This window comes from Polypterus senegalus, chromosome 17 (assembly GCF_016835505.1).
Source record: "Polypterus senegalus isolate Bchr_013 chromosome 17, ASM1683550v1, whole genome shotgun sequence".
Classification (NCBI taxonomy): domain Eukaryota; kingdom Metazoa; phylum Chordata; class Cladistia; order Polypteriformes; family Polypteridae; genus Polypterus; species Polypterus senegalus.
Window position 1 is genome coordinate 30,117,792 of NC_053170.1, and position 26,211 is coordinate 30,144,002.

The 26,211-nt window shown below is 36.2% G+C and overlaps 1 protein-coding gene across 2 annotated transcripts in view; it reads left to right on the forward strand.

The window, feature by feature from the left end:
* The window catches only part of LOC120517280 (protein FAM76A-like), a 31,992-nt gene extending 7,742 nt beyond the window's left edge, over positions 1-24,250 (forward strand). Inside the window, exons 2-11 of one of the 2 annotated variants that reach the window (XR_005631011.1) lie at positions 4,828-4,892; positions 5,545-5,599; positions 5,846-5,998; positions 7,063-7,220; positions 8,075-8,161; positions 9,577-9,712; positions 9,959-10,060; positions 11,196-11,342; positions 23,513-23,617; positions 23,890-24,250. Coding sequence is in view for 1 of the 2 variants with exons in the window: in XM_039739487.1 (XP_039595421.1) it covers positions 4,828-4,892; positions 5,545-5,599; positions 5,846-5,998; positions 7,063-7,220; positions 8,075-8,161; positions 9,577-9,712; positions 9,959-10,060; positions 11,196-11,282 (843 nt within the window). In the remaining variant the exon portion in view is untranslated. Of the gene's footprint in view, positions 1-4,827; positions 4,893-5,544; positions 5,600-5,845; positions 5,999-7,062; positions 7,221-8,074; positions 8,162-9,576; positions 9,713-9,958; positions 10,061-11,195; positions 11,865-23,512; positions 23,618-23,889 lie in introns of those variants that run through there. The other variant, XM_039739487.1, reaches the window with a different exon arrangement.
* The last annotated feature ends 1,961 nt before the right edge of the window (positions 24,251-26,211 follow it).

The window sequence follows — 26,211 nt, forward strand, 5'->3', positions numbered from 1 at the left end:
TGTATCTAAAACATTAATGGTTAGCACATGTGATGCCATGGTTATCACTGCCTCACACTTTGATTCCTGTGTGTGCGGAGTACACATTCTCGCCATCTATGTATGAATCTTTTTTTCAAGTATTGCAATTTCTTATGCAGTTGCCAGTAGAAACAGCAAACAGCCTTTGAACTTGATCGTAAAAAACTTCATGATTCTAGTGGTGGAAGTGGAAGTGGTGAGCTGATGCTGGATGTTAAGCAGCCACTGAGGATGGACTCCACTGTGCAGCTGTAGACGTTGGTGAGACATGCGATAAAGGAAAGACCTTATTCAGCCATCTTGATGATATCTGAGATGCACTGAGTCTAACTATAGTCATTTTTGATTATCGCTGCAAGACATTTAAAGCCGCTGACTCTCCACGGCCATACCCTCTGATGTAGATGGAATTATGGTCTGCTTCCTGATATATGTGCTAGTTGTTTGGTGTTTCAGACATTAAGGGAGAGATTGTTGTTCTTGCACTACTCTGTCAGAAGGAAAGTCTCCTTATGGCTAGTAATCGGGCCTGTGCCGGTGGTGTCATTGGCACATTTAATGATGGAGTTAGAACTGTGTTTGGCCACATTGGCTTAGGTGAACAAGAAGTATATTAGTGAACTCAAATATATAACCCTATAACTAACACATAACTTCTAAAAATGAAATAATTGCAGTCCAGGGTGAAAAGTACTTATTCTGAAGTTTGTCAGAAAGAATCACTACATCTGATAAAGAAGTAAATGTTTTCTACCATGATATCTTCTACTCAAATGGATTAAGGTGAGTTTTTTTTTCTCACTTCTGTTGCTGCTGACACTAACAAAACGCAAGACAAAGTACGATTTATATAGTCGCTAATCATGTTACCTGTCAAAAAAAGGTAATAGAATACATTTAAAAATATTTGCTATGTTGTCCTACATGTTCCTTCAGTGTCTGAACATCTGTCGATCGTATTCCCATAAAGTCTACTTCTCAGACTCTGTCATTTCAAAGTGCCTTGCTTTTCTCCATCCATTTTTATACTTCCTGTCTTTGAAGGCGACCCGCAGTGTGTCTTCTATGCCTTTAGTTCTTCTCTTGCATTTCACATTCTCACTTTCTCTTTCAATCCAGTGACAAAGCCATACTGACTAGGGTTCACCGACAAAAGCACGATAGACATATGCGCCCGACAAAACCGAGACGGACAAATGAGCCCCGACAAATGCGCGCCGACAAAATTGCCACGACACAATCGCGAGAGAGGCCAAGAGAGTGAGACGCCCTTGCTGCAATTCTTCCTGCATTTGCAGGGCGTTATCTTAAAGACTATCTGAGTGCCGTGCTGATGGCATGCCGTGTCTCATAATATTGACTTCTAAAATAAACATTATTATATATGCTTTAAACTAGTAATTCATATTTAATTAAACTTTTGCGATTTTGTCGGGGCGATTTAATCGGCGCAATTTTGTCGGCGCGCATATGTCGGGTCACAACTGACTAATCTAATTATGCTTATGTTCTGGACACACACACACACACACACAGATCTTAGTTTTTTATTGCATAGTAGATTGGATGTACCATGCTTCCCCTTCACCACACAAGAGCTGCTCTATAAATTTAAACCAGTTTATTACACATAATATGCACCATGGTGCAAAGGATAGCATTCCTCTTCATTTCCATTGACTTGTATAATAGATCTCTTAATAAAAAAATCTAACATACATCTTACCTGTAACCTAATCTGTCACACACAGTGTTCAGCATTTACATTTACTATTAGCATAAATAAATAAATAACACAGCCTGCATCACTGTGCTTTTCAAGTTATGTTACAAAGTCAGTATGCTGTTGACTCAGATGCGCATTGATGAATTGGATCAATTGATTGATTTGCAACAACAACAACATTTATTTATATAGCACATTTTCATACAAAAAAGTAGCTCAAAGTGTTTTACATAATAAAGAAAAATAAAAGCCAAAATAAGAAATTAAAATAAGACAACATTAGTTAACATAGAAAAAGAGTAAGGTCCGATGGCCAGGGAGGACAGAAAAAACAAAACAAAAAAACTCCAGACAGCTGGAGAAAAAAATTAAAATGTGCAGGGGTTCCAGGCCACGATACTGGCCAGTCCCCTCTGGGCATTCTACTTCTACCTAACATAAATGAAATAGTCCTCTTTGTATTTAGGGTTCTCACAGACTGACTTGATGATAATGGTCATGCAGACTTCTGGCTTTTAATCCATCATTGTTGGAACATCACGGTGCTTTGAGCAGATGGTGGTGGCACAAGCCTCCACCAAAAGGACACCGGAAAAAGAAACAGAAGACAGAGTAGGGGTTAGTACAGATTTTAGAGCCACCATGAATAGTTATTATAATGAATTGTATGAGGATTTAATTACAGTGAAGTTATGAGAAGGCCATGTTAAAGTAATGTGTTTTCAGCAGTGTTTTAAAGTGCTCTGCTGTATTAGCCTGGTGAATTCCTATTGGCAGGCTATTCCAGATTTTAGGTGCATAACAGCAGAAGGCCACCTCACCACTTGTTTTAAGTTTGCTCTTGGAATTCTAAGGAGACACTCATTTGAGGATCTGAGGTTACGATTTGGAATATAAGATGTCAGACATTCCGATATATAAGATGGAGCGAGATTATTTAAGGCTTTATAAACCATAAGCAGAATTTTAAAGTCAATCCTGAATGACACAGGTAACCAGTGTAGTGACATCAAAACTGGAGAAATGTGTTCGGATTTTCTTTTCCTAGTTAGGATTCTAGCAGCTGCATTCTGCACTCGTTGCAAGTGGTTTATGTCTTTTTTGGGTAGTCCTGAGAGGAGTGCATTACAGTAATCTAGTCGACTGAAAACAAACGCTTGAACTAATTTCTCAGCATCTTTCAGTGATATAAGAGGTCTAACTTTTGCTATGTTTCTTAAGTGAAAAAATGCTGTCCTAATGATCTGATTAATATGCGATTTAAAATTCAGATTGCAGTCAACAGTTACCCCTAAGCCTTTTACCTCCGTCTTGACTTTTAATCTTAATGTATCCAGTTTATTTCTAATAGCCTCATTGTATCCGTTATTGCCAATCAGTAAGATTTCAGTTTTCTCTTTATTTAGCTTGAGAAAGTTACTATTCATCCATTCAGAAATACAAGTAAGAAATTGTGTTAGTGAATCAAGAGAATCGGGGTCATCAGGTGCTATTGATAAATACAGCTGTGTGTCATCAGCATAGCTGTGGTAACTCATGTTATGCCCCGAGATAATCTGACCTAACGGAAGCATGTAGATTGAGAATAGCAGCGGACCCAGGATAGAGCCTTGTGGAACACCATATCGGATATCATGTGTCTTCGAGTTGTAATTCCCACAACTAACAAAGAATTTTCTCCCTGCCTGGTAGGATTCAAACCAATTTAAGACATTGCCAGAGAGGCCCACCCAGTCGACTAAGGTAATTTCTAAGAATATTATGATCAATGGTGTCAAATGCAGCACTCCGATCTAAGAGGATGAGAACAGATAAATGGCCTCTGTCTGCATTTACCCGCAAGTCATTTACTACTTTGAGTGCAGTTTCTGTGCTGTGATTTGTTCTAAAACCCAACTGAAATTTATCAAGAACAGCATGTTTATTGAGGTGGTCATTTAACTGCATAATGACTGCCTTCTCTAGAATTATACTTAAGAAAGGCAGGTTAGAGATGGGTCTAAAATTTTCAAAAGCAGAGGGGTCAAGATTATTTTTCTTAAGTAGGGGTTTAACTACAGCAGTCTTAAGACAGTCTGGGAAGACTCCTGTATCTAATGACGAATTTACTATGTCAAGAATTTATCAATTAGCACACCTGATACTTCTTTGAAAAAATTGGTGGTATTGGGTCAAGGACGCAGGTGGAGGGTTTCAGTTGAGAAATTATTTTATGCAAATCAGGTAAATCTATCCTAGAGAAAGAGTTTAATTTGTTTATAACGGAGTAGTGGGGTTTAGGAGGATCCTTAGTGTTGGGGAGATATACTATGTTATTTCTAATATCAGTAATTTTTTTATTGTGAAATACAGCAATAGCCTGACAGGTTTTACTGGTACTTAGGAGGCATTCCTTTGAGTTACCTGGGTTTAGCAGATGATCAATCATCGAGAATAAGACTCTGGGATTACTAGCATTGTTGTTTATAATCTTAGAGAAATAGCAGTGCCTCTCAAGATGGACAGTGTTATTGTATTCTTTTATTTTAACTTTTAATATTTCATATTGGATAGTTAGTGGATTTGTTAAGCATCTGTTCAGTGATTGATTCACTGTTTATTTTATGTGGAAAAGGCATTTGATATACTGTACTGTAGAACTCATTATTCTAAGTATTTATTCATACACATTTATTTTTTGGACGTTGTATTCGGGGTTACTCCTTTGATAGGATTTATTGCTGCTTCTGAGTTTTATTGTTCTATTGTGAGGATAGCTATAATAATTGCATAAATGTGTTGTTTAAATACATTAATGTAACAATTTCATCATTTGATTCTTTACATGTAGATCTAAGTAAAGTAAGAAAAAGAAGATAATCACCTTTTAAAGTACGCCTGAACACTTTACCCATACTGGCTATTTTACAGACATAGATTCCCTTAAAAGACCACTTTATGCCACCCACAAAGACAGAGAAGAATAAATAATGGGGTAATGGAGGACATTTCATAGGAGAGAATGTGTGTCTCATTTAGAAACATTAAACAATTAAGTAGTTTGTCATTTTGATATAACACCTTGTGTGTTTCTTTTCTAGGATTGTCGTAATGCGCATCCTGTGGTAAAGTGCACTTATTGTAGAATGGAGTTTCAACAAGAGAGGTATTTTGTATTATATATATTTTATTATATAAATTTTAGTGTGTTTATTTACTGGTCCTCTGTTACTGATGTCATGTATAGAAAACTACTTAATTATAAATTTCTCCTGCACACTTGCTGTGGTTTACTGTTTATCAGTGATTGTTACCAGTGGTAACACCGCCTCTCCCAGTAGGACTTGAGCACTGTGAGCTGAACAAAGCATGTCTCAAGGGAGTAGCGCTTGTTGAAAAATAATTGCTATTCAATACTTTCTTTAAGCAAGAAGTGAATTGTTTTGTTTGTTGGGGTTAGAATTTAATAGCAGGTAAACATATTTTAATGACATTTTAAAAGTTTTCAGCCCATTAAAAGAAAATCTGGCTTTCATAATGTTTTCAACACTAGAAAATCTTTCAACTCTGCAAGTATAGATAAAGGAAACAATAACACATCAAGGTGTTTACATTTTTTTAATACTTAAAAGAAAATTATGTCCAAGAAACTTGCAGTAAAGCTGGCTATTAGCTTTTCCAGGTGGATTGATGGTGTCATGTAATCAGTTGTCACTGGTTGGCAGGTGCATAGCCTTATGTAACTGATAGCACTACATAAAATAACTTAATTATCTAAAGATGTTTATTTATTCATTTTCTTTCATTTTTACTTGTAGCAAAACAAACACCATCTGCCGTAAATGCACCCATAATGTCAAAACCTATGGAACGGTAAGTGACTGCTTAAAGTGGAATGAATATAAGAAAATATGCATACAGAGTAAATTTAAATTTTATGTACTTAAAGTTCTGTGTAATATTTTTTAAATAAGTTGTATTTTAAAAGCAAATCTTTTCCCATTTCTTGAATTTTATTATACAAAGTGATGTCTCACACTCTTTTAACATGGCACCTGTGCTTCATCATTATCTTTCACAGAGAGTTACAATAAATTCATCAATCTGTTTGTTTCATAGCCTAAACCTTGCCAGTACTGTAACGTAATTGCTGCTTTTATTGGAAGTAAATGTCAGCGCTGTACTAATTCTGAGAAGAAATATGGTCCACCACATACTTGTGAACAGTGTAAACAGCAGTGTGCCTTTGACAGAAAGGATGACAAAAGGAAGGTATGATAACAACCTTTACAATTATGGGTGTTCATGGGTATTTTTAGACTGAATTTCCTACTGACAAAAGCAAGAAGTGATGTCTTAAAAATCCTGGTCAAGATATTTTAGTTAGTGAATCAAAAGTGATTTTAATTAAGCAAGTTTAGCTAACCAAATGCTAGGGATATACTTTTTCAGACATTTGCTTAAAATGTATTCTGATCAAATGGAAATAAAGTTTAAATAAAAGATAATTGTCAGGTAAACAAGAAATGTGTTCAATATGCTTAATATTGTTTTTTTTTTCTTTCGGGAAGAATGCATGTATATTCGCTAACATATAAATAAAAAAAAAAAACTAAATAAAGTAAAATTAATTTCTACTTTTTTTTTTTTTGTAAAATGAATAGCCTGTCATATGTGCAGTCTTATTGGTGTATGCTGTTGTTTACACAGCAAGTTGAGGATCAACTTTTATTGACTACGTAGTATTTGAAAGTCAGTAGTGCTAAGAGTGTCTTGCTAAACAAGATTATTATTTATACTGGTTAGCTAATATTTATTATAAATAACATCTGAAGCAGCATATTTTCCCCATCACTCACCCACACGTTTAGAACTGTTGTGTTTTCTACTCATGCAGTATACCAGCTGCTGAGAGCTAATTTTAGGGATTTGGGGTTATTTCTATATTCTGATCAGAAAAACTGTTTTAGGACTATCCACTTAGAACAGTTATGTCAGCGTCTAGCATACATGCAGGAGGATATAGTGTATCAGATTAAAACAAACCTGTGCTATTTTATTGTAAGTAATAGAAGTGTAGGCATGCAGCAGGAGGATATAGTGTATCAGATTAAAACAAACCTGTGCTATTTTATTGTAAGTAATAGAAGTGTAGGCATGCAAATAATTGAAAGGGTGTTTATTCTGACAAGGTTAAACATTTAGACAGTATTACTCTTTAATAGAATTAATAAATGTTCTGTCTGTGTTGATTCTGTATGTCAAATTCTAATGGTGGAATCTCATTTATGTGAATCATGAACTTAGCATGCTAAGCTGATTTTTCTTGTTTCTAGGCAGATGATAAGCTGTTGTGCTGGCTTTGCACTCTGTCTTACAAACGTGTTCTCCAGAAGACCAAAGAACAGCGCAAGCACTTGAGTACCTCCTCTGACCCTGGTTTGCAGAAGGCTCCATATGCTAGACATGCTAGTAACAACAACCATTATAACAGGTATTTACAAATTACACGTTAATTTTGGTCCATACTGTTGAACTCTACAATTTGAACTGATTATCTTGTGGGTGTATAAATATCTATCACATCAGCTATGACTGAACTGATAAATTAATAGTTTTGATCAACTTGTGTTGTTTCAGGTTCTTTAACAACAGTTTTTGAAAAGCATTTCGTTTTACAGTTTATTTTATTGCTTTGTTTCGATGTGTGTGACTTATACATTACCTTCAGATTTTTAGTACAGTCATTTCAAGGAATTATCAGTATATTTTCAGTTTTTGGAGAAACCCTCTATAAATTGAAAACATTACATAATTCATTCTGTTGCATCACACATTTTAAGCATCATTTATTATTTCTGATCATTCCAGATAATTAAAAAATGGTGTGCATAGGTTTCCAAATTAACATTTCTGCTTCTAGTTGTTTTATTTACTCTTATCACTGTTCACTGATAAAAACTTGCTGAGTTTTAGAAACAGAGAAATCATTTAGGGCTCAGGAATCTTAACAAATGAGTGAAGCAACAAAACAAAAGCAATAAATGGAAAAAAGTAAAGCTGTACATTAAAAACAGTGGTAATAGGTATGTACTATTTATGTTTTAATTTTTACATGCAAAGACCCATACTCAAATAAATGTAATATATGAAAAGTTGGTTTCTTATTAAGAAAATGCTTGGCAGAAGAAACAGCCACATGAGTCCCCAGTACCACGTTTGAAAGTGATTTAGGAACTAGTTTGCGTTTCTTTTTATCAGAGTGTTAAGTGAAGGACACCAGTAGAACAAGGTTGTTATAGAATTCAGATATCTGTTGTTTCAATTAACATTCTTCTTTTTTTCTAGTCAAAAAACATTGTCTACATCATCTATTCAAAATGAAATTCCTAAGAAGAAAACCAAGTTTGATGACATCATAGCCAATGAAGATAGGTAATATTCAAAGTGAAAATTATTTAAATTGAAGCAGAGTTTGTAAATGTGAGGCAAAATATTTTTAAAATGATATTCTGTGTGTCTAAGGAAAACAAAATAGCCAAGTGTCCTGTATGAAAGATACTTAATATGGAAGAGCTTCCTTATGTCATTAATGGCTGTTGAACTTAAACATAGACTATTTCAGATCTTACTTACTGCATCATACTGTTTAACTAATTTCACTTTAGTATAATGAACCAGAAAATTATCTTGTTTTTTTTTTTTTATTATTATTTATTAATTTTATTACAATCAATACGTAGCAATCAAGTTTTTACAAAAAAAAAGAATTATGTTAAGAACAGATCGATCCCCACCCTTGAGAGAGAGAGCAAGCCAAACGGTGTAAAATTTAAGGCTTGTAAAAATACCTAAATCAACAAATTCTCTGTGCTTTATAAAATCATTTCAAAATATTACTGATTAGATCCTGCCATGTTTTGAAAAAAGTCTGCACAGATCCTCTAACTGAGTATTTGATTTTTTCCAATTTTAAATAATATAACACATCAGTTTCCCACTGACTTAAAAGAGGAGAGTTTGGGTTCTTGTCTTGTTATCTTGTTAATCAGCCTTCATTATACTTCAAAGAAATGTGTAATGACTTTAAAATGAATACATAAAGTGAGATAACATTTAATACTACTTTGACAATGGATCTGTTTTTTTTTTTTTACTATAGAAAATACCTTAAGTGTGAAGTGAAAGTTTACCAGTCTGTGAATTTTCCATGCAAAAGAAGCTTAGTATCTTCCTACATTGTAATTGTAAGAATGTTGTTTGCTCTTTGGAAGGAGTGGGAAGATATCATTGTCGAAAGTAGTGTCAAAGTAAAATAAACGAACAGAAAAGGTGGAGTGCCTTTCTTTTTAAAACAGACGCAACAGGAAAGGAACATAAAATAAAACACATTAACCAGTGTCTCAGATTCATGTTGCCATTGGAAGGGATATGTTTATATTTGAACTGATTTCGGCTACTTTGCATTTAACAATTCCATATTCAATACCCTAGCGTGCAGATTTTTTATTTCCAATTTTATAATTTGTAAAACAATCATTTTCATAATAATTGGATTTATTTAGATTGGCTGTTTACCTTCCAAATTTATTTTCTCCTTCAACAATCATTTTGTGCATTCTTAAAAGAAATGAAAAAATACAGAAAAAGCACAACTACCAATGCACCATCTGCATTTCTGGTGTGAAATACTGTTAAGACCACATGCTGGTAAACTCTGAAGCATTGACACATTTGTAATGTGTAAAAGCAACCTACTCTTTTCTGAGACATTCTGATTTTGCAGTGCATCCTGTAGGGCATTACATAAAAGTAGTGCAAAAATACTTTTTCTTTTCTTCATTTTCCAGTTCTTCTCCATATCTTGCCTTTGACTCCCCTGGAACAAGCCAGCTTACAGTTATAACCCAGCTGAAAGAAGAGGTGGCTGCACTCAAAAAGGTTTTGCTCCAAAAAGACCAGCTAATGCTTGAAAAGGAAAAAAAGGTTTGTAGTTAACTGTACCACTTATATTTTGTCCATGTTCATAATATTTTAGTTTTACCACACTGTATAAAATTTCTGCCTTGTTCTCAATGATCTCTAGATATTAACCTGGATTTAAAGGTTGGAAAATGTTATAGAGAAATTCAAAAAATGCATATTCTGAAGTTAGTATTGAATAAGAACTTGCAGGATAGTGGTTTTAGTTGTGCCGTCCTTCCTTTCAAATGGTTTCTTTTTTTATATTAGCTCACAGAGTTAAAAGCTGAATTTCAGTACCAAGAAAGTCAAATGAGAAGTAAGATGAATCAAATGGAGAAGGCTCACAAGCTTATAGTTGAACAGATCCAGGTATTTATTTTTTTAGTTTGTGTTATTCAGTATAGACCTAAAATATATACATGTAATGTAAGTTGTTGTTGTACAGTTATGTACATGTTTTTTTACCTAAAGATTTGCTGTGTAATTTTTCTACGTACCATACAGATCATATTTGAGTACATCCCTAGGATGTGTGTGGTTTTTAAGAGCAGTGTATGGGTTTATAATGGTCTTTTTGAATTGTTTTAAACTCTAGTCTATTCAGCCTTATTATTTAGTGCTTTAACACTTTACACATATATTGGAGAAGTTACTGCTTGTGGTTATTATATTGTAAGTGGAATCAATACAATGAGTGATTAACTAAATTTTATTTAGCAACAGAAAATCTGAAGGATTAACAGTTGACTAGCCACTTAAGGTGTACATATTTTTTAATATATTTTGAGGGTGGATTTCAGAAGTAAAAAAAAAAAAAAAACAATAGGGAGAGAAAAACTCATTTCAAAGTGGGGTTACTATTCTTTAAAATGTAATTGCAAAAACAAGATGTATTTTTTTTTAATAATATTACCTCTATATCATTAAGACTTTATTTATGATGTTATGCTCTGTCCTTCAGTTTGTCTGTCTCACCCATTGTTAGAAACATTGCAGCTTTTAAGAAAAATGGGTAAATACAGACCGAATCCTGGTAAAGTACAAACTTTGGGGAAAGTTATATCACTTAATGAGAATCTTCATATATTATATGACTAGGGTATTATATATTTTTAAATAATTAATAATGGCTTAACTAAATTATTTTTTGTTGAACTGGCGTCTTGTCTAGGATTGTTTCCTGCCTCCTCCTTGGCACTGCTAGGATAGGCTACTGGTACCTGTGACCCTATATTGGAGTTCACAGAACTGACAATTAAACAATATTTTTCCTGCACAGATCGTGGAAACTGTACTTACTGTATTTCTGTTGATAATCAACTTAAGTGACCACTTAAGTTTCATTTGTTTCAGCTGATTTAGAGTAAAAAGTGTGCTGTGGTTTGAAAAAAAACTAACCATACACAGTAGACTGTACTTAAGATACCTAATATAGTATTATTATTGGGGAAAAACCTGTGTTTCCTTGAGAATTAAATGGGATTTAATTTTTTTTCTTTTTCAGGTCAGAAACCGAGATCTTATAAAACAGGTGGCTTCACTGTCTAAAGGAAAACGAATGGAGAGGCTGGGAGCAATGACATCACCTTAGAAATGGTGTAAAGCTCAAAACTAAAAGGAGGATGTTATCTGGAAGTCAATAGTTGCCATTGTAAATAATTTCAATATTTTAATATATGCAAATCTTGTTTTAATTTTATATTAAGTGTACATGTGTGGTTTTAAGAAAAGGGAAACACAAATACAATAGAATTGAATGGGTGATTACACAATTTAAGATTCAGAATAAGAATTTTTTTTGCTGTTTGTAGTCGCCAGAAGATATTTGTAAACTGCTGAACTCCAAGAACAGTGTGTACACCAATCCAACCAAATCTGTTTTTAAAGTTCTTGTTCTGGAAGGAATTACAGTTGTATAGATTTTTAATTCAGATTGTTTATACTAATATATTCTTTCAAAACATACAGCAAATACAGTCAGGATGTATTTGGACAGTGATACAACTGTCATAATTTTGGCTCTGTATGACATCACAATGGATTTGGAGTAAAGTAATCAGGATGTGATTGAAGCATAGACTTTTAGCTTTAAGTGAAGGGGTTTAACAAAAATATTGTATAAGCTTTTTAGAAAAGACACATTTTTATACATGGTCCCCCTGTTTTCAGGGGCTCAAAAGTATTGGGACAAACTAACATAATCATAAATGTAATGATAATTTTCAATATTTGGTTGAAAATTCTTTACGGTCCATGATTGCCTGAAGTCTGGAAATCAGGGCATCTTCCAAGTGCTGGGTTTCCACCCTTTTCATACTTTACCTGGATTTTACTGCAGCTGTCTTCAAGTGCTGCTTGTTCATTGGACTTTCTTCCATCAGTTTCTTCAGCAAGTGAAATTCATGTAAAGTTGGGGCAGTGTCAGTTGATTGACTTGTCCTTTGAAAAATATTCCACTTCTCTGCATTGAAAAGCACTTGGTTTGCTTTCACAGTATGCTTTGGCTCATTGTGCATCTCTACTGTGAAGCATGGTCCTATGACTTTTCACCATTTGTCTGATTCTGAGGTGATAAAATATCCATGTACACTTCGGAATTTATCCTGCTACATCTGCCAGTGGTCATATCATCCATAAACACTAGTGACTTACTTATTTTACAGATGATGTTGTTATACATCGGATCATGAGCCATTCATTTTCTTCTCCATATGGTTCTCTTTTTATCATTCTGGTATATACTGATCTTAGTTTCCTTTTGTCCAAAGAAAATTGTTCCAGGACTGGACAAGCTTTTAAAAACGTTTTCTGGCAAACTCTAATCTGTAATTCATATGATTGAAGTTTATCAGTGGTGTGCACTTTGTGTAAGCCCTCTGTCTTTACTTTCAAGACGTTTTCTCTTGATTGTGGACTTTTGCAATGATAAGTGTACCTCCTGGAGAGTATTCTTGTTTTAGCTGAATGTTGTGATGGGGTTTTTCTTCACCAAGGACAAACTTTTGCAATCATTCAGCACATTTGTCCTCAATGATTGTCGTTCCTTTGAAGGATATACCACATGGTTGATTTGACCACTCCTGGTGTTTCTGCTATCTCTCTAAAGGGTTTCTTTTGTTTTCTCAGCCTAATGATGAACTGTTTTTACTTGCACATACAACTCTTTGGACCTCATATTGAGAGTTTACAGTGACAGCTTCTAAATGCAAATTCCACACTTGGAATGAATTCTAGACCTTCCACCTACAAAATAATGGAATAATGAGGGAACTGCTCCCACCTGACTATGGAACAGCTTGTCAGTCAAATGTCCAAATATTTTTGATACCCTGGAAATTGGGGGGTGGGGCTATTCAGAAAAATGCCTATCATTCCTAAACGGCTCAAACAATATTTATGGTAAATCCCTTGAATTAAAGCTTAAAACCTACACTTCAATCACATAATGATTGCTTTATTTCAAATACATTGTGGTGTCATACGGAGACAAAATTATGAAAATTGTGTCATTGTGTCACTGTCCCAATACTTATGGACCTGACCCTATGTGATTTTCTAAAACTATTTCTAAATAAAAATAATGTTTGCAATTTCAAGTCTGCTTTATATGAACTGTTCTCTAACCTGATTCAGATGTAAGAAGTAGTCAGTTCAACAGAGGAGGGTCCATCTGTTTTTCAGGTTAGCTACTGTGGTGAGTCTGTCCTTAAGAAAAATATTAGCTATCCATGCTTACCAGTGATTTTAATGTGTAAGACATTTCACTATCCAAACACTTTTCCTATGATAAATTGCATCATTTCTCAAGTGTGGCAGGGCTTTTGAGAAACCAGCCCTATTTCTTCTGGTTGTATAGAAAATAAAATTAAACCCCTGCTGTCAGTTTTCTGACTGCTTGTACACTTATTTTCTGTCCACATAAGCTGACCAGTGAATTATTTTAAATTCCAGAAGTAAACTATCACAAGCACTTATTAAGAAACTTCAGCTCATAGTGCCTTCTTTTGAAAATTTAGGGTGCAGTTACCAGCATCAGATCAAAGCTAGCATGTCAGATAAAAATCAGCATGATGACTTGAAAAAACTCAGGATGTTCCAACAACTTTTGACCTCAAAAGTGTCATAGAAAATCATTTTAAACCACAGATTATTTCATTATTTTTATGTATAAAAATAAATCCCACAATAAGTTTGTGGCCTGCTCTTTCTAAAGACATTGTTAACAATGGGCCTTTCTTATGGCTATGTAACATTATCCAGCATTTAAAGCGATTTTCAGTCGTAGACTTCATTTCCATAATCTAAGAGATTTCATGGTGTGTTCCCATGACCTCAAGTTGCATAGTGTGACATACCGGTGACTCGGTCAGCCGAGAATGCATTTCAACTCGCTGTGTCTGTAAACCCTTCATATAGTAATACATTATTGGCTGTCAGAAAAGGAGCGAGTACACAATTCTACCCATCTTGGAGGTGGGTAATTTGACATTACCTGCGATTTCTAATCATACAATTTTACATACACAGGCAGTGAGATCAGCAACTACAGTTGTGAAGTTTGACATCCTCACCTACTAGGAAGTCAAGTAACGTGACTTCGGCTTCAGCCTCAGCATTAGGTCATTCAATATCAAGGTTGTATTCCATCTATTCTCAGATATGTTAAAATCTCACATACACCGTCCAGATCTAAACACTAGCCTGGGGAGTCGCTCGTGTTCTGAAGAGTCTATAGCTGCAGGTGGAAGCTGCCGTCACTGTACTTTGTATATAAGAGCCAGATCGAATGTTATTCACCTATTTACCTTGGTTTATTTAGTTATCTGCCTACAGCGTAAAGTTACAAGTAGACTGCAGAGCTTTCCATATACATGTACATATACAAAGTAAAGCAATGGCAAAAGTGTGATGTGCATTCTTTCTCCAATGTAGAACCCTCGTCATCACCTGAGTTCACCTCTGTTATAGGACGTATTTATGTGAAAACAACTGTGTCAGATCGGTGGAAGCGTGATCGCAACTGAGAGAATAAAACTTAATATAAAAAAAACAAAGCTAACCTTTTACAAGTACCATAAATTTACACCAGCTGTTACAGACTCAAATCAAATGTATGTTTTTATTCTAAAATAGTAAGAATAAGAGCAGCTCACTTCTAAAAATGGAGTCGTCTGAGGTCGAACCCGTGAAGTTTTGATTACCAATCAACAGTTGTTACCGTTGCGCCACCAAAGCGGTTGTATCCAAAGTGTGTCAATGTTGTACCCTAACGCGGGTTCTTTTTCTGCAGTTATATTCTTCAATAGAAGCGCACTTGTTTTGCTATATTTGTACCTTTTGTGAAAGTTTTTACTTGATATTTGGACCTCAGGCATCACACATTATACACTTCATGTCTACATTTTGTCAGTTATTACTAAAACATGATAAATGTTTCTATTTTAACAATGTGTTTACATAGATTGTTGTAGACACGGAACACACATGAAATGCATGTGTTCCAAATAACGATATAGTATTTATAAAAGGTGTAATTTTGCTTTACTACTCACTCACTTGAGCTGAGAAAACTGTGCGGCGGTGGGGGATGTGATTGCTTGCTGCTTATCAACACATTTACAAGACAAAAGACGCTGGCGGAGAGGTGTGAAGGGATTTAAGGTGGGCCGGATTTACGAGTTTTTTCGTAGGCATTGGTAATTCTAGTGTTAAGCGTACCCAGGGGTTTCTCGTGGGCCTACCACTTCCTCTTCTAACAGCTGTTGCTACTGCTGACAGGTCAGGTAATACACATCACGGTCTGTGATGCAATATTTGCTCCATAAGATGCACAGACATTTCCACCCACTTTGGGGAAAAAAAGTGCGTCTTATGGAGCAAAAAATATGGTAGATACCTTGGTGACAGGTAACAATCAGTCTTTGTGTAGTTTATGTTTATTGTAAAGTAAACACTTGATTTGACACAATGATTTGCAACGTGTATTAGTAGCATATGCAGCTCAATCTCTAAGGGGGCCTGAAGTGCGCAGTTGCCCAGGGTTCTGCAACCCGCTGAAGACCCTCTTCCATAAGTATAATATTATGAATACTTAAATATTTGAATCAAGTGAAAACAAAACTCTTGTTTTTACTCACAGTGAAATCTACTGTCTGTTGCTAACATCCCCAAACTAGAAAGCCTATCTTATCTTGCCCATAGTGGCCACGTTTATATCTTGAGATTTCCTGATATTACTGTCATCTCTAATTCATGATATCGATCTAAAATCCAGATATTTTCCTACAAAATAAAGTAACAAAGTAGAGATAATAGTTAGAATGAAACAATATGTTCATATATTTAGTGCATTTTCCAGATGAACCACTGTGCTGGTTATGCACTTTACTGTGGTTGATAATTTCTTGCTACTTTCCTGCACTTGCATTTTTTTTTCATTTATTTGAATGTTTGTGAGATTAATTTCTGCTGTCTCTTATGTAAGTGTGAAATTGTGCAAAATAATGCAAAAGTAAACTGCTACCTATCCATCCATTTAGCTGTGGCGCTATATATTGTGAAAGAAATGTCACACTGGCCTATTTTCATTTAATAATGAAAGTAAGTTAACATACTTCCCCTTGCTCAATTTATTCTAACATTATTACTCATTACTGTTTATCTTCCTCTTCAAAATCGCTTTTAACCTTAAATTATTAATTTAAATGTTTTCATATCATAAATTGTAAGGTCCATTAAAGAGTGTGGATTCCTTCACAACGACCACAGGGTAGCAGGTCATTTTCTCAAAGGCGCTTTGCATAGCAGGGAGTGAAAGCAGAATTGTTTAATTTTATTAATCATCTTGTGACCTCTCTGCTAGAAAACGTTAATGAAAGAACTGTTTTTGTAATTCTTTTTTAATATTCTCCAGTGATATTCACAGGTTTAAATATACCTTTTTGTAACTGTTTCTTGTGATGTTTGATAATTATATATGTATATGGTTTTATTTTATCACTGAGGTTGTATGCTGTACACCAAACATTATCAATGCATTAATAGCTCACCTGGGTTATTTATATGGTGTATAAACCTTACAAAGTTGCAACTTTTTTTATGTGTTGAACCTTGCATGGTGCTTATTTATTACAAACGTGTTTTTTGTGACTTTTTTATGTACTCCTTATATGTGATTTTTTTATATTAATGCAAGCAAAACTTTTAAACACTTTGTTTTTTATGCACTGTTTATATTCTGTGATGTGTAATCAGTCTACTCTACATTGTAGACAAAGGGTGCTATAATATATCTACCACCACTTTCTGTACAATAAAGAAATTGTGTCCGCTTCAGATCTATATTTGTCCTTTTTCCCCCCTCTCATTTGTTTCTCTGATTTGACTTAGTTAGTATAGTGAAACTGGGGACAGTAATTAGTGATTTTGTGTCACAGGTCTGAGGAACAGGGTTCAGTTCACAGTTTGTTCACTGTCTGGTGTAAAGTAAATAATCTGTATGTAGGTATTCTGCTAAAGCATCTTTATTAGGTTATGTTAGGTTAGGTTAGCAAATCCCTTTATTTAAAGCTGCATTTTCACAAGTTTCATTTTAGGAATCGGTGCCAGATGTTACTTATGATGTCCTGTACTGGGCACTCTCATATAAACATGAAAACTACGTCAATTTAGAATCGTCAATTACCCTAATGTGTGTATACAGCACAGAGAAAAAGCAAGTGGAAACTGGGAGAATATACAGTCTCCTTACAGACGATGTGAGTCCCAAAGTTATTCAATTTATAAAAAATGAGCAGATACCTTGATATTTTAATATTGAAGTATGACTTAATCCAAGGATTCTTCATAAAGTTTCTACACTTTTATACATTTTACAGACATTTAAAATTCTTGACTTCTTGATATTGTCTCCTTTGTTCTCAGTACAGTTAAATCAGAACTCTACCAGTTTCTGAATAGCTTCAGAAAAAAGTGCTTTGGTTCATTGTGAAGAAAGCTGAGCAGCACTTCCACATTGTCCTTACCTGTAGATTAATGTCCTGTTCTAGTGGTAATATGATTCCCTCTATCGTTACTCAGTCAGTCATTGTGAACAATAATCCTAACTTCTCTTCAGAGGTTAAAGTGGACTGTTGTCTCAAGAATTGTTCAAGCCATCACAGTTGTACAACTGGTTTTGAGCTTCTCTAGCCACTCATGCACATTGATAAGGAATGTCTTCATACGGAGAGCTCCTTTGACGTGTTCTGCCAACAGATGTTGCTCATGCGAGTTTATAAATGTGTGCCATATTTAAATGTGGATAAAAACTCTTGACACTAACAGCAAGGTCAACAACAGCAGAGTACCAAAGCACCTGACTAACAGTTGTAGAGTCACAAAATCTTTGCGAACAACCCCACAATCCTAATACCGAGGCTGAATCAGGCAGTAACTAATTAAACAAACAAAACAGCCCTTATTTTATACATTTATATTATGTAAGGTATTTCTATGTTTAAAAAATACAGTGTGTACATACAGTGTGTATGTGTATATATATACATACAGTATATATATATATATATATATACATATATACAGTAATCCCTCCTCGATCGCTGGGGTTATGCGTTCCAGAACCCCCCGCGATAGATGAAAATCTGCGAAGTACAAACCATATGTTTGTATAGTTATTTTTATATATTTTAAGCCCTTATAAACTCTCCCACACTGTTAACATTATTAGAGCCCTCTAGACATGAAATAACACCCTTTAGTCAAAAGTTTAAACTGTGCTCCATGACAAGCCAGAGATGACAGTTCTTTCTCACAATTAAAAGAATGCAAACATATCTTCTCTTCAAAGGAATGGGTGTCAGGAGCAGAGAATGTCAGAGAGAAAGAGAGAGAGCGAGAGAAAAGCAAACAATCAAAAAATCAATACGTGCTTTTGGACTTTTAAATATGCCGAAACACCGCGATAAAGCGGCATTGTTTAGAGGAGCGTCCGTATCCTCTAGGCAAACAGCCCCTCTGCTCACACCCCCTCCGTCAGGCGCAGAGAATGTCAGAGAGTGAGAGATACAGAGACAAGCAAACAATCGAGCACCGCGCGGGAAGCATATCGTATATCATTGAGGAGTTTTAGTTAATATATAATACATGCTCTGATTGGGTAGCTTCTAAGCCATCTGCCAATATCGTCCCTTGTATGAAATCAACTGGGCAAACAAACTGAGGAAGCATGTACCATAAATTAAAAGACCCAGTGTCCGCAGAAATCCGCAAACCAGTGAAAAATCCGTGATATATATTTAGATATGCTTACATTTAAAATCCATGATGGAGTGAAGCCGCGAAAGTCAAACCGCGATATAGTGAGGGATTGCTGTATTTATTTATTTAGGAGAAATCCTCAAACAGGTCCTTTTTAAATCCACTGTATTAGACATTCAGCCACACAACCCCATTTATTTTTATATGAGGTGGAAAATTGAATATCATATGAAATGTACAGGTCATTGCAGTAGTGGTTTGCTAGATGAACTAAATGCAAGTGTTAGTCTGTTGAAGTGGAAGTGCTGTATTTCTGGGGAGTGCATGCTTTACATTCTGACAACTTTTTGTTTAAAGGTTTATTTATTCTAAGAAGTGTTTATTGCAGCATAGTCAGGATGCAGGAGTGTTTAGAAGTGTTGAAGTGTTGCTCAGAATTTTGTACACTGCATTATTGCATTCAGTTGAATGTCGTGGTCCAATAAGTGTATTTATAGACGGTTAGTTTGCTAACCTTAATTTTCTATTTGTTTTTAATCTGTTTTAATATCCCCATTTATTTGGATTTTTTTCAGTCCCAAAGATAAAAATGCTTCCTTTACTTTATTATAAAGCTGTTCTAATTATTTCCATCAAAAGGCCTGTTGTACAAACATCATGGGGCTTTCTCTGATTAATACACCAATCGATCACTAAGAGTAAAAGGGGAAGGTCTACAAGTAACACCTGCTATGTTATATGGGTTGGAGACGGTGGCACTGACCAAAAAACAGGAGAAAGAGCTGGACATGGCAGAGTTAAGGATGTTAAGATTTGCATTGGGCATGACGAAGGATGGACAGGATTAGAAACAAGTACATTAGAGGGTCAGCTCAGGTGGGACACAAAGTCAGAGAGGTGAGATTGTGTTGGTTTGGACATATGCAGAGGAGAGATGCTGGGTATATTGGGAGAAGCATGGTAGGGATGGAGCTGCCAGGCAAGAGGAAAAGAGGAAGGCCTAAGAGAAGGTTTATGGCTGTGACGAGAGAGGACATGCAGGTGATGGGTGTGACTGAGCAAGACAGAGGATAGGAAGATACAGAAAAAGATGATCCACTGAGGAAACCCCTAATGGGAGCAGCCAAAAGAAGTAGAGTAGAAGATGATCTTAGCCTGCCACTAAGCAATGAGGTCCCCTGACACCTCATAGAACATTGCTAATGCTTATATGAACATATTTTCTAAACCGGTGTGTCAATTTGTTTCTTGTGATTTGGATTTTTGCTTTTTTTAGAAGTATTTCCAGATCAGTGCCTCTGATTCCAGTTATTATTATAAAACGTGTTTGAGTATCTGTTGCCTTCCAAACAGTTTTGGCATACCGAGATCAAGAAAGCTTTTTTTGCAGTGTTAGAAAATTAAATTATTTCATGTAAATACGTATTACATTCTAAATCCTGTTTATTTTGTTTTATCTTTTTTGTTGATTTTTTTTTTTTTTGTTTACACCACCCATCTTGTACTTCTTTCTTTACAAGCCTTCCAATCTGAAACCCTTGGATTCTAAACAAATAAAAAAAACAGTTCCGTAATCTCATCAATCTGTAATCAGCCATTTTCTGAGGGGTGGCTTTATTCTAGTATGGTGCCTTGGAACCAAATCGTATTGGCACAAGAGAGGGTCCCTGTTCTTTTATATGGCACACTCATAGATACACTCCCTCTTAATCATGTTCTGATAGAAAATGCTGGGCTACCAAGGTCTACATTAATAGTAATGTGCACAAGACAGAAAGCATCCTGGGAGGGAACAACAATACCACAAGGGTCACTCGTCCCAAGTGGTGCTTACACCAGGTCAGCTTAGACCAGACTGTTAAACAACTTGTCCACACAGACACTGGAGAATGTGCAAACTCCACACAGACTGTGAGTAAGTTTGCAGTCCCTCCCGGGTCCTGGTTATTTAGAGAGTAACAAGCATTCATAGGACTCATTGACATGTAGATCTGCTGCAAAGAACTGTGATAATAAATGCCTTTCATTGTGTTTTGTTCATTGTGCTGCAATAACTTTGGTCCATAGCTTAGTGGTACCGACTTTAGGGGTCCCAGTGCAAATGCTTACCTGGTCACTGTCTGTGCAGGCTGCATGCTCTCTCCTCGCCAGCGTGTGTTTTGTCTGTATGGTCCTGTTTTATCTCACATTCAGATGAAATACAGCTTATGTTGTTATTAATGACTTCAAAATGTACAGCTATGAGTGACTCTTGAGACTCATTTGTTTAAACGCACACCCACACATTTGTCAAGTGGTCTCAGGGCTCCCATTCCAAATCTGCTATCTGGGTCTGCCTGAAAATTGTTTTTTTTTTTTTTTAGGGGCAAAATAAATGAAATTCGTGTGGTCAGTAATATTTCTTTTTTGACACAGTAGGCGAAGACTCATTTTCATCTTCTGGGAGAAGATGTGTATTTTTTGTGGTAATTGTTAATATGTATTACCATAACTACTTTAGCATCTTGGATCGTTGTCAGTCTACTTTTACTTTTTGTATTGCATTTTCAAAACTGGCAGGCACAGGGGTGCTGGGGTGAGAAGCCAGTGTTTGAATACCATGACACCACAAGGACATCCTCCCCGTGTCCATGTCCTACCACATCACAAGACCTCTCTGTTAGATTAGTGGACTATTCTGAACTGGTCATACGTGTGAGTGCCACTTTGATGGTTTAATTCAGGTCTTGGTGGCTCTGATGCTAGGGATCTGCACTACCAATAGGAAGGTTGCCGGTTCGAATCCTGTAAATGCCAAAAGGAACTCTGCTCTGTTGGGCCCTTGAGCAAGGCCCTTAACTTGCATTTGCTGAGCAAATGCGCTATATAAATGCAAAGAATTATTATTATTGTCTTCTCCCTTACGCTGTCAGGTTAGGCTCCTGAAAGCCTGAATGAGACTGAATACATTCAAGTTTTATGTTATATTATTTATGACAACCAGATGTCTTCCAACTTGCATATAAACAGTCCAGGGGTTTTGTGGCTGTCACCGTATTTCTGTAATTCAGCTTTGTAACTGTATGTCACTTATTGCAGGATCTCCCAGTGCTGAGATACTCATGGCACACTTTATTGTTTGCATTTGACCTGAACTAATGATTCTTATTGAGTACCTCTGTAGTTTTTAAAAAGAGAAGATTGACCGAGATTTGGTGAATTGAGCCTGAATTGGGTGATCCATCAATGGAGACAGCATTCAGACTAATGATCTCATGGGTTTAAAAATGCTAGCCTTGTGCACTGAAAGGTCAATGTTTCATTAATAAATTACAATAGTTAGGTAATAGCTAATTTTGCAAACTTGGAAGTTTTCAGTTTTGTTTTTATGATATGTAAAAGTTCTGTAGGCTTCCTAAGTACAGACAAAGAAGCAATATTTTGTGCATCATTTTATTTCAATATTTAAAAGAAAAAAAAAAAAATATATATATATATATATATATATGCTACTGGACAAAAGTTTTGGAACACTGCGGTATTTCTAGTTTTTATTCAAATTTAATCAGCTGAAATGCAATTAATGACCTAAACTGGCTTTAAAGGCAAGTAGTAAACTGCCAGAGGTTTAAATTTAAAGTTTAAGTTATCAAAACCTGAAAACAGGGAAATTTCAGAATATTGCAAATGGGCCTGCTTCAGACATCAACTAATAGGTTACAACCTGCAGATGTTCTGCAGCAATTAAAGAAAATGAAGCCTTGATGGTTGAAGCAAACAATTTGCCCGGGTGTCCCAACTTCTGTTGATTACTTAATAACCCTCAGTCTGTCATAAAGCAGAGTTAAAACAGACTGTCTTACCACACCCTCTGAAGTACTGACTGGATGATATTTCACTGTAGAAAGTTGTAAAATCCAGTGATAATGGCAAGAAAACAGCAATTTATAAATGAAGTGACACAGAGTGTTATTACCCTTAGAAGTGAAGGCCTTTCATTTATAGAAATGTATCAGTGAGTACAGTGGTGTTCTACACATTCTAAAGGCAACTGGTAACCAGGAGAAAAACTCTGACTGGAAGAGAACTGGCAGACCCAAAGTCACAACCCAATCACAAGACAAGTTTCTGAAGGTCACCAGCTTGCTCGATAGGCGCCTCACAACACAACAACTTCAAGCTCAGCTTAACAGTGCGGGTCAGAAAAAGCAAGTGTCAGTTTTTCCTGTGCAGAGGAGACTTTGTGCAGTCTGCAGTTGTCCATAGCTGGTATTTCAAGACCCTCTTTGTCTTTTAAAGAATGAATTTCTCACACCTGCAGCACAAAATCTCCTTCGCCTTGTAGAATGTCTCTTAATCCTTCCTTACAGAAAACTAAAGAGGGATGCACAAGGTGACATTTGGATATTTTTCAGGATGTGTCCCTTCACTTATGTTGGCCCGTGTAATTATTATTAACATTCTTATGTAAGTGCTTTGGATAAGGACATCTAAAGTTTATCTGCTGAAATTTGTTTTTTGTATGCCAAAATACAGACAGAAAGTACAGTATAATCTGACCTTAAATCTTCTTTTGTCTCATAGAATTACGTCATCTGGGAGGTTCACTTGATTAAATGTGAAGGTAGCAAAGCCCTGGTCATCCAGAAACTCACAAAAAGCGCGCAGTGATAACACAGCTCATCCAAGGTCTGTTGCCACATGAATTTTAAAGTTAAGTATGTACTGTAACATGACTTTGATTTAAAGACAGAAAAGAAAAATGTGACCCATTTCCAAAAAAGTTGGGACAGTATAGGAAATACTAATAAAAACAAAAAGGAGTAATTGTTAAATTTACTTTAACTTCTGTTCAAACAAAAACTGTACGAAGAGCTAATCGACTGCATTGTCTTTGAATACATATGTTTCTTCTGAAATTGAGGCTGCTGATCTCATCTCTATATTGTGTCAATTTGCAGTTTTGAAAAGCGCAGGGCAAGTTAAGCAACTGTGTGCCGACATCGCAGCAGAGCCGTGCTCGACCCTTTTTCTGACAACCACTTGCATGCTGCCCAAAGGAGCCAGTGCTGTACAAAGGGTTACCAGGTAAAAGGAATTCAGATGTAATCTCAGGCCTTTTTTTTCTCTTTTTTCCATTCATTTGTGGTTCATAAAAAAAACACAAGACATCAGACAGTCGAGTTTCTCTTTTACTTATGAGTTTCTCTTTTACTTATGAGTTCCGAAACACCCACATTCCTTATTCCTTGTCGTTGCATTTAGAGTGATGCAATTCTAGATGAACATTCATTAGTTGTCATCCACAGATAGCCCAGCCATTCAACTAAGGACAGACTCAGACCGGTTTGATTTTGTCAGGGTGAGTCACTGGGCATGTCACATTACACAGCTGACCTCCACAGGAGCGCAGAACCACTGAAAAAGTTGTCAAGTGTGCCATGGCCTTTACTTTCCTTGTTTCCTGTTCTTCGAACAAAAGCACAAGACAAATTTCTGTTAATCTTGAAAAGCTGTTCTGGAATAAGGAACCTGGGGAAAATGAATTAATTCATACATTTACAAGGCTGTAGCTACTACATTAGAATGTGTCGATGTAGCAACTAAATGAATGAAGGAACACAGTAGAGTATTTAGATTGGGCCATGCAGAAGAGGGCTTTCTTACATTCTCCAAAAGGGCTGCAGACCCTGCACACTCAGCCACTGACGTCAGATGCACGCTCAGCCACAACAGGAACTGCAACCGGGGAGTCGTTTACTGATTGCTAAGTTGGTACATTTGCTAGTTATAGTCTTACCATTTATGAACGATATGGAATATTCTTAATCATGTTAACATGTGCATATTTACATTGTTTGGCTGGCCTGTGTTGGTTTATTAACATGTTTACCATTTTCACAGATCAAGTTAACCAACATAAATGCTTGCCTGTTATACTAATTACTAGCATAATGGCCGTGGTTACGTAGCGAGAGCGCTGATGTTTACAGCGTGCTAGTTTAGTGTTCCCGCTGTTATCCCAAGGAAAAAACAATTATGCAACCATCATAACTTGCTAACATTATTTAAATTTAATGTATACAGTATTTACGTGTGAATAAAGAGTAAAATGAAAATAAAACAAATAGAACAATTCTGTGTCGTTAATAATCTTATATATCAGAACTGTAATACGTACTATACTTTACTGTGAGGATGCATCAATACCGCCAGAAGTACATTTTTTATCAGTTTTTTATATATCAATAATAATTGCATAAAATACATTTACATAAATACTTCCATCCATCCATTTTCCAACCCGCTGAATCCGAACACAGGGTCACTTGGGTCTGCTGGAGCCAATCCCAGCCAACACAGGGCACAAGGCAGGAACCAATCCCGGGCAGGGTGCCAACCCACCGCAGGACACACACAAACACACCCACACACCAAGCACACACTAGGGCCAATTTAGAATCGCCAGTCCACCTAACCTGCATGTCTTTGGACTGTGGGAGTAAAACCGGAGCACCCGGAGGAAACCCACGCAGACACGGGGAGAACATGCGAACCCAGGTCTCCTAACTGCGAGGCAGCAGCGCTACCACTGCGCCACCGTGCCGCCTACATAAATACACCAATTTTTTTATTCCTGTCTAAGGTATCTCTCCTTGCACACGCAAAAACAGCCAGTCAGTGGTGCAGTGACAGCCAACACCAATTCATTGGTCTGGTCCAGTTGCCCCAGATACTGACTATGAAAGAGGAAGATGCTGGGAAGGCTCTGCAGGAGTACGAAGCAATGAATGCAGAGGAAGATTCACTAGTTAATAGAGATGGATGGTATTTTCCATACGTCACTTAAATCATCCGAGATCAGATGCCTCATCTTGGATGAGTTAATGCCGGTGAAGTTCATCTGGGATAAGTCAGTTTTTCAAACGTAGCCGTGTAGTAGATTAGTCTAGCAGAATCTGATCATCCGAGATGAATGCGCGCGCCCGCGCTGATTGAAAAGCCCATATATATTGAGTCTAGAAAACATGATCAGCAAGTCTTTGATAGGCTGCAACAAAATGACGAAAGAACGGGTGCATTTTTTTTTTTACACAAGCAGAGCAGGACCTTTTATTCGAAGGATATGAAGAATTTCAAGATTTAATATGCACAAGGTGTAACATTGCAAAAGCAACCCAAACCAGAAAAGACAGCTGGCAAAAAGTGGCTGACAAATTAAACGCCAAGTAGTGTGCATTGTACTTACTGAATGCAGCGCTTCATTTCCTATGTGTCAGATT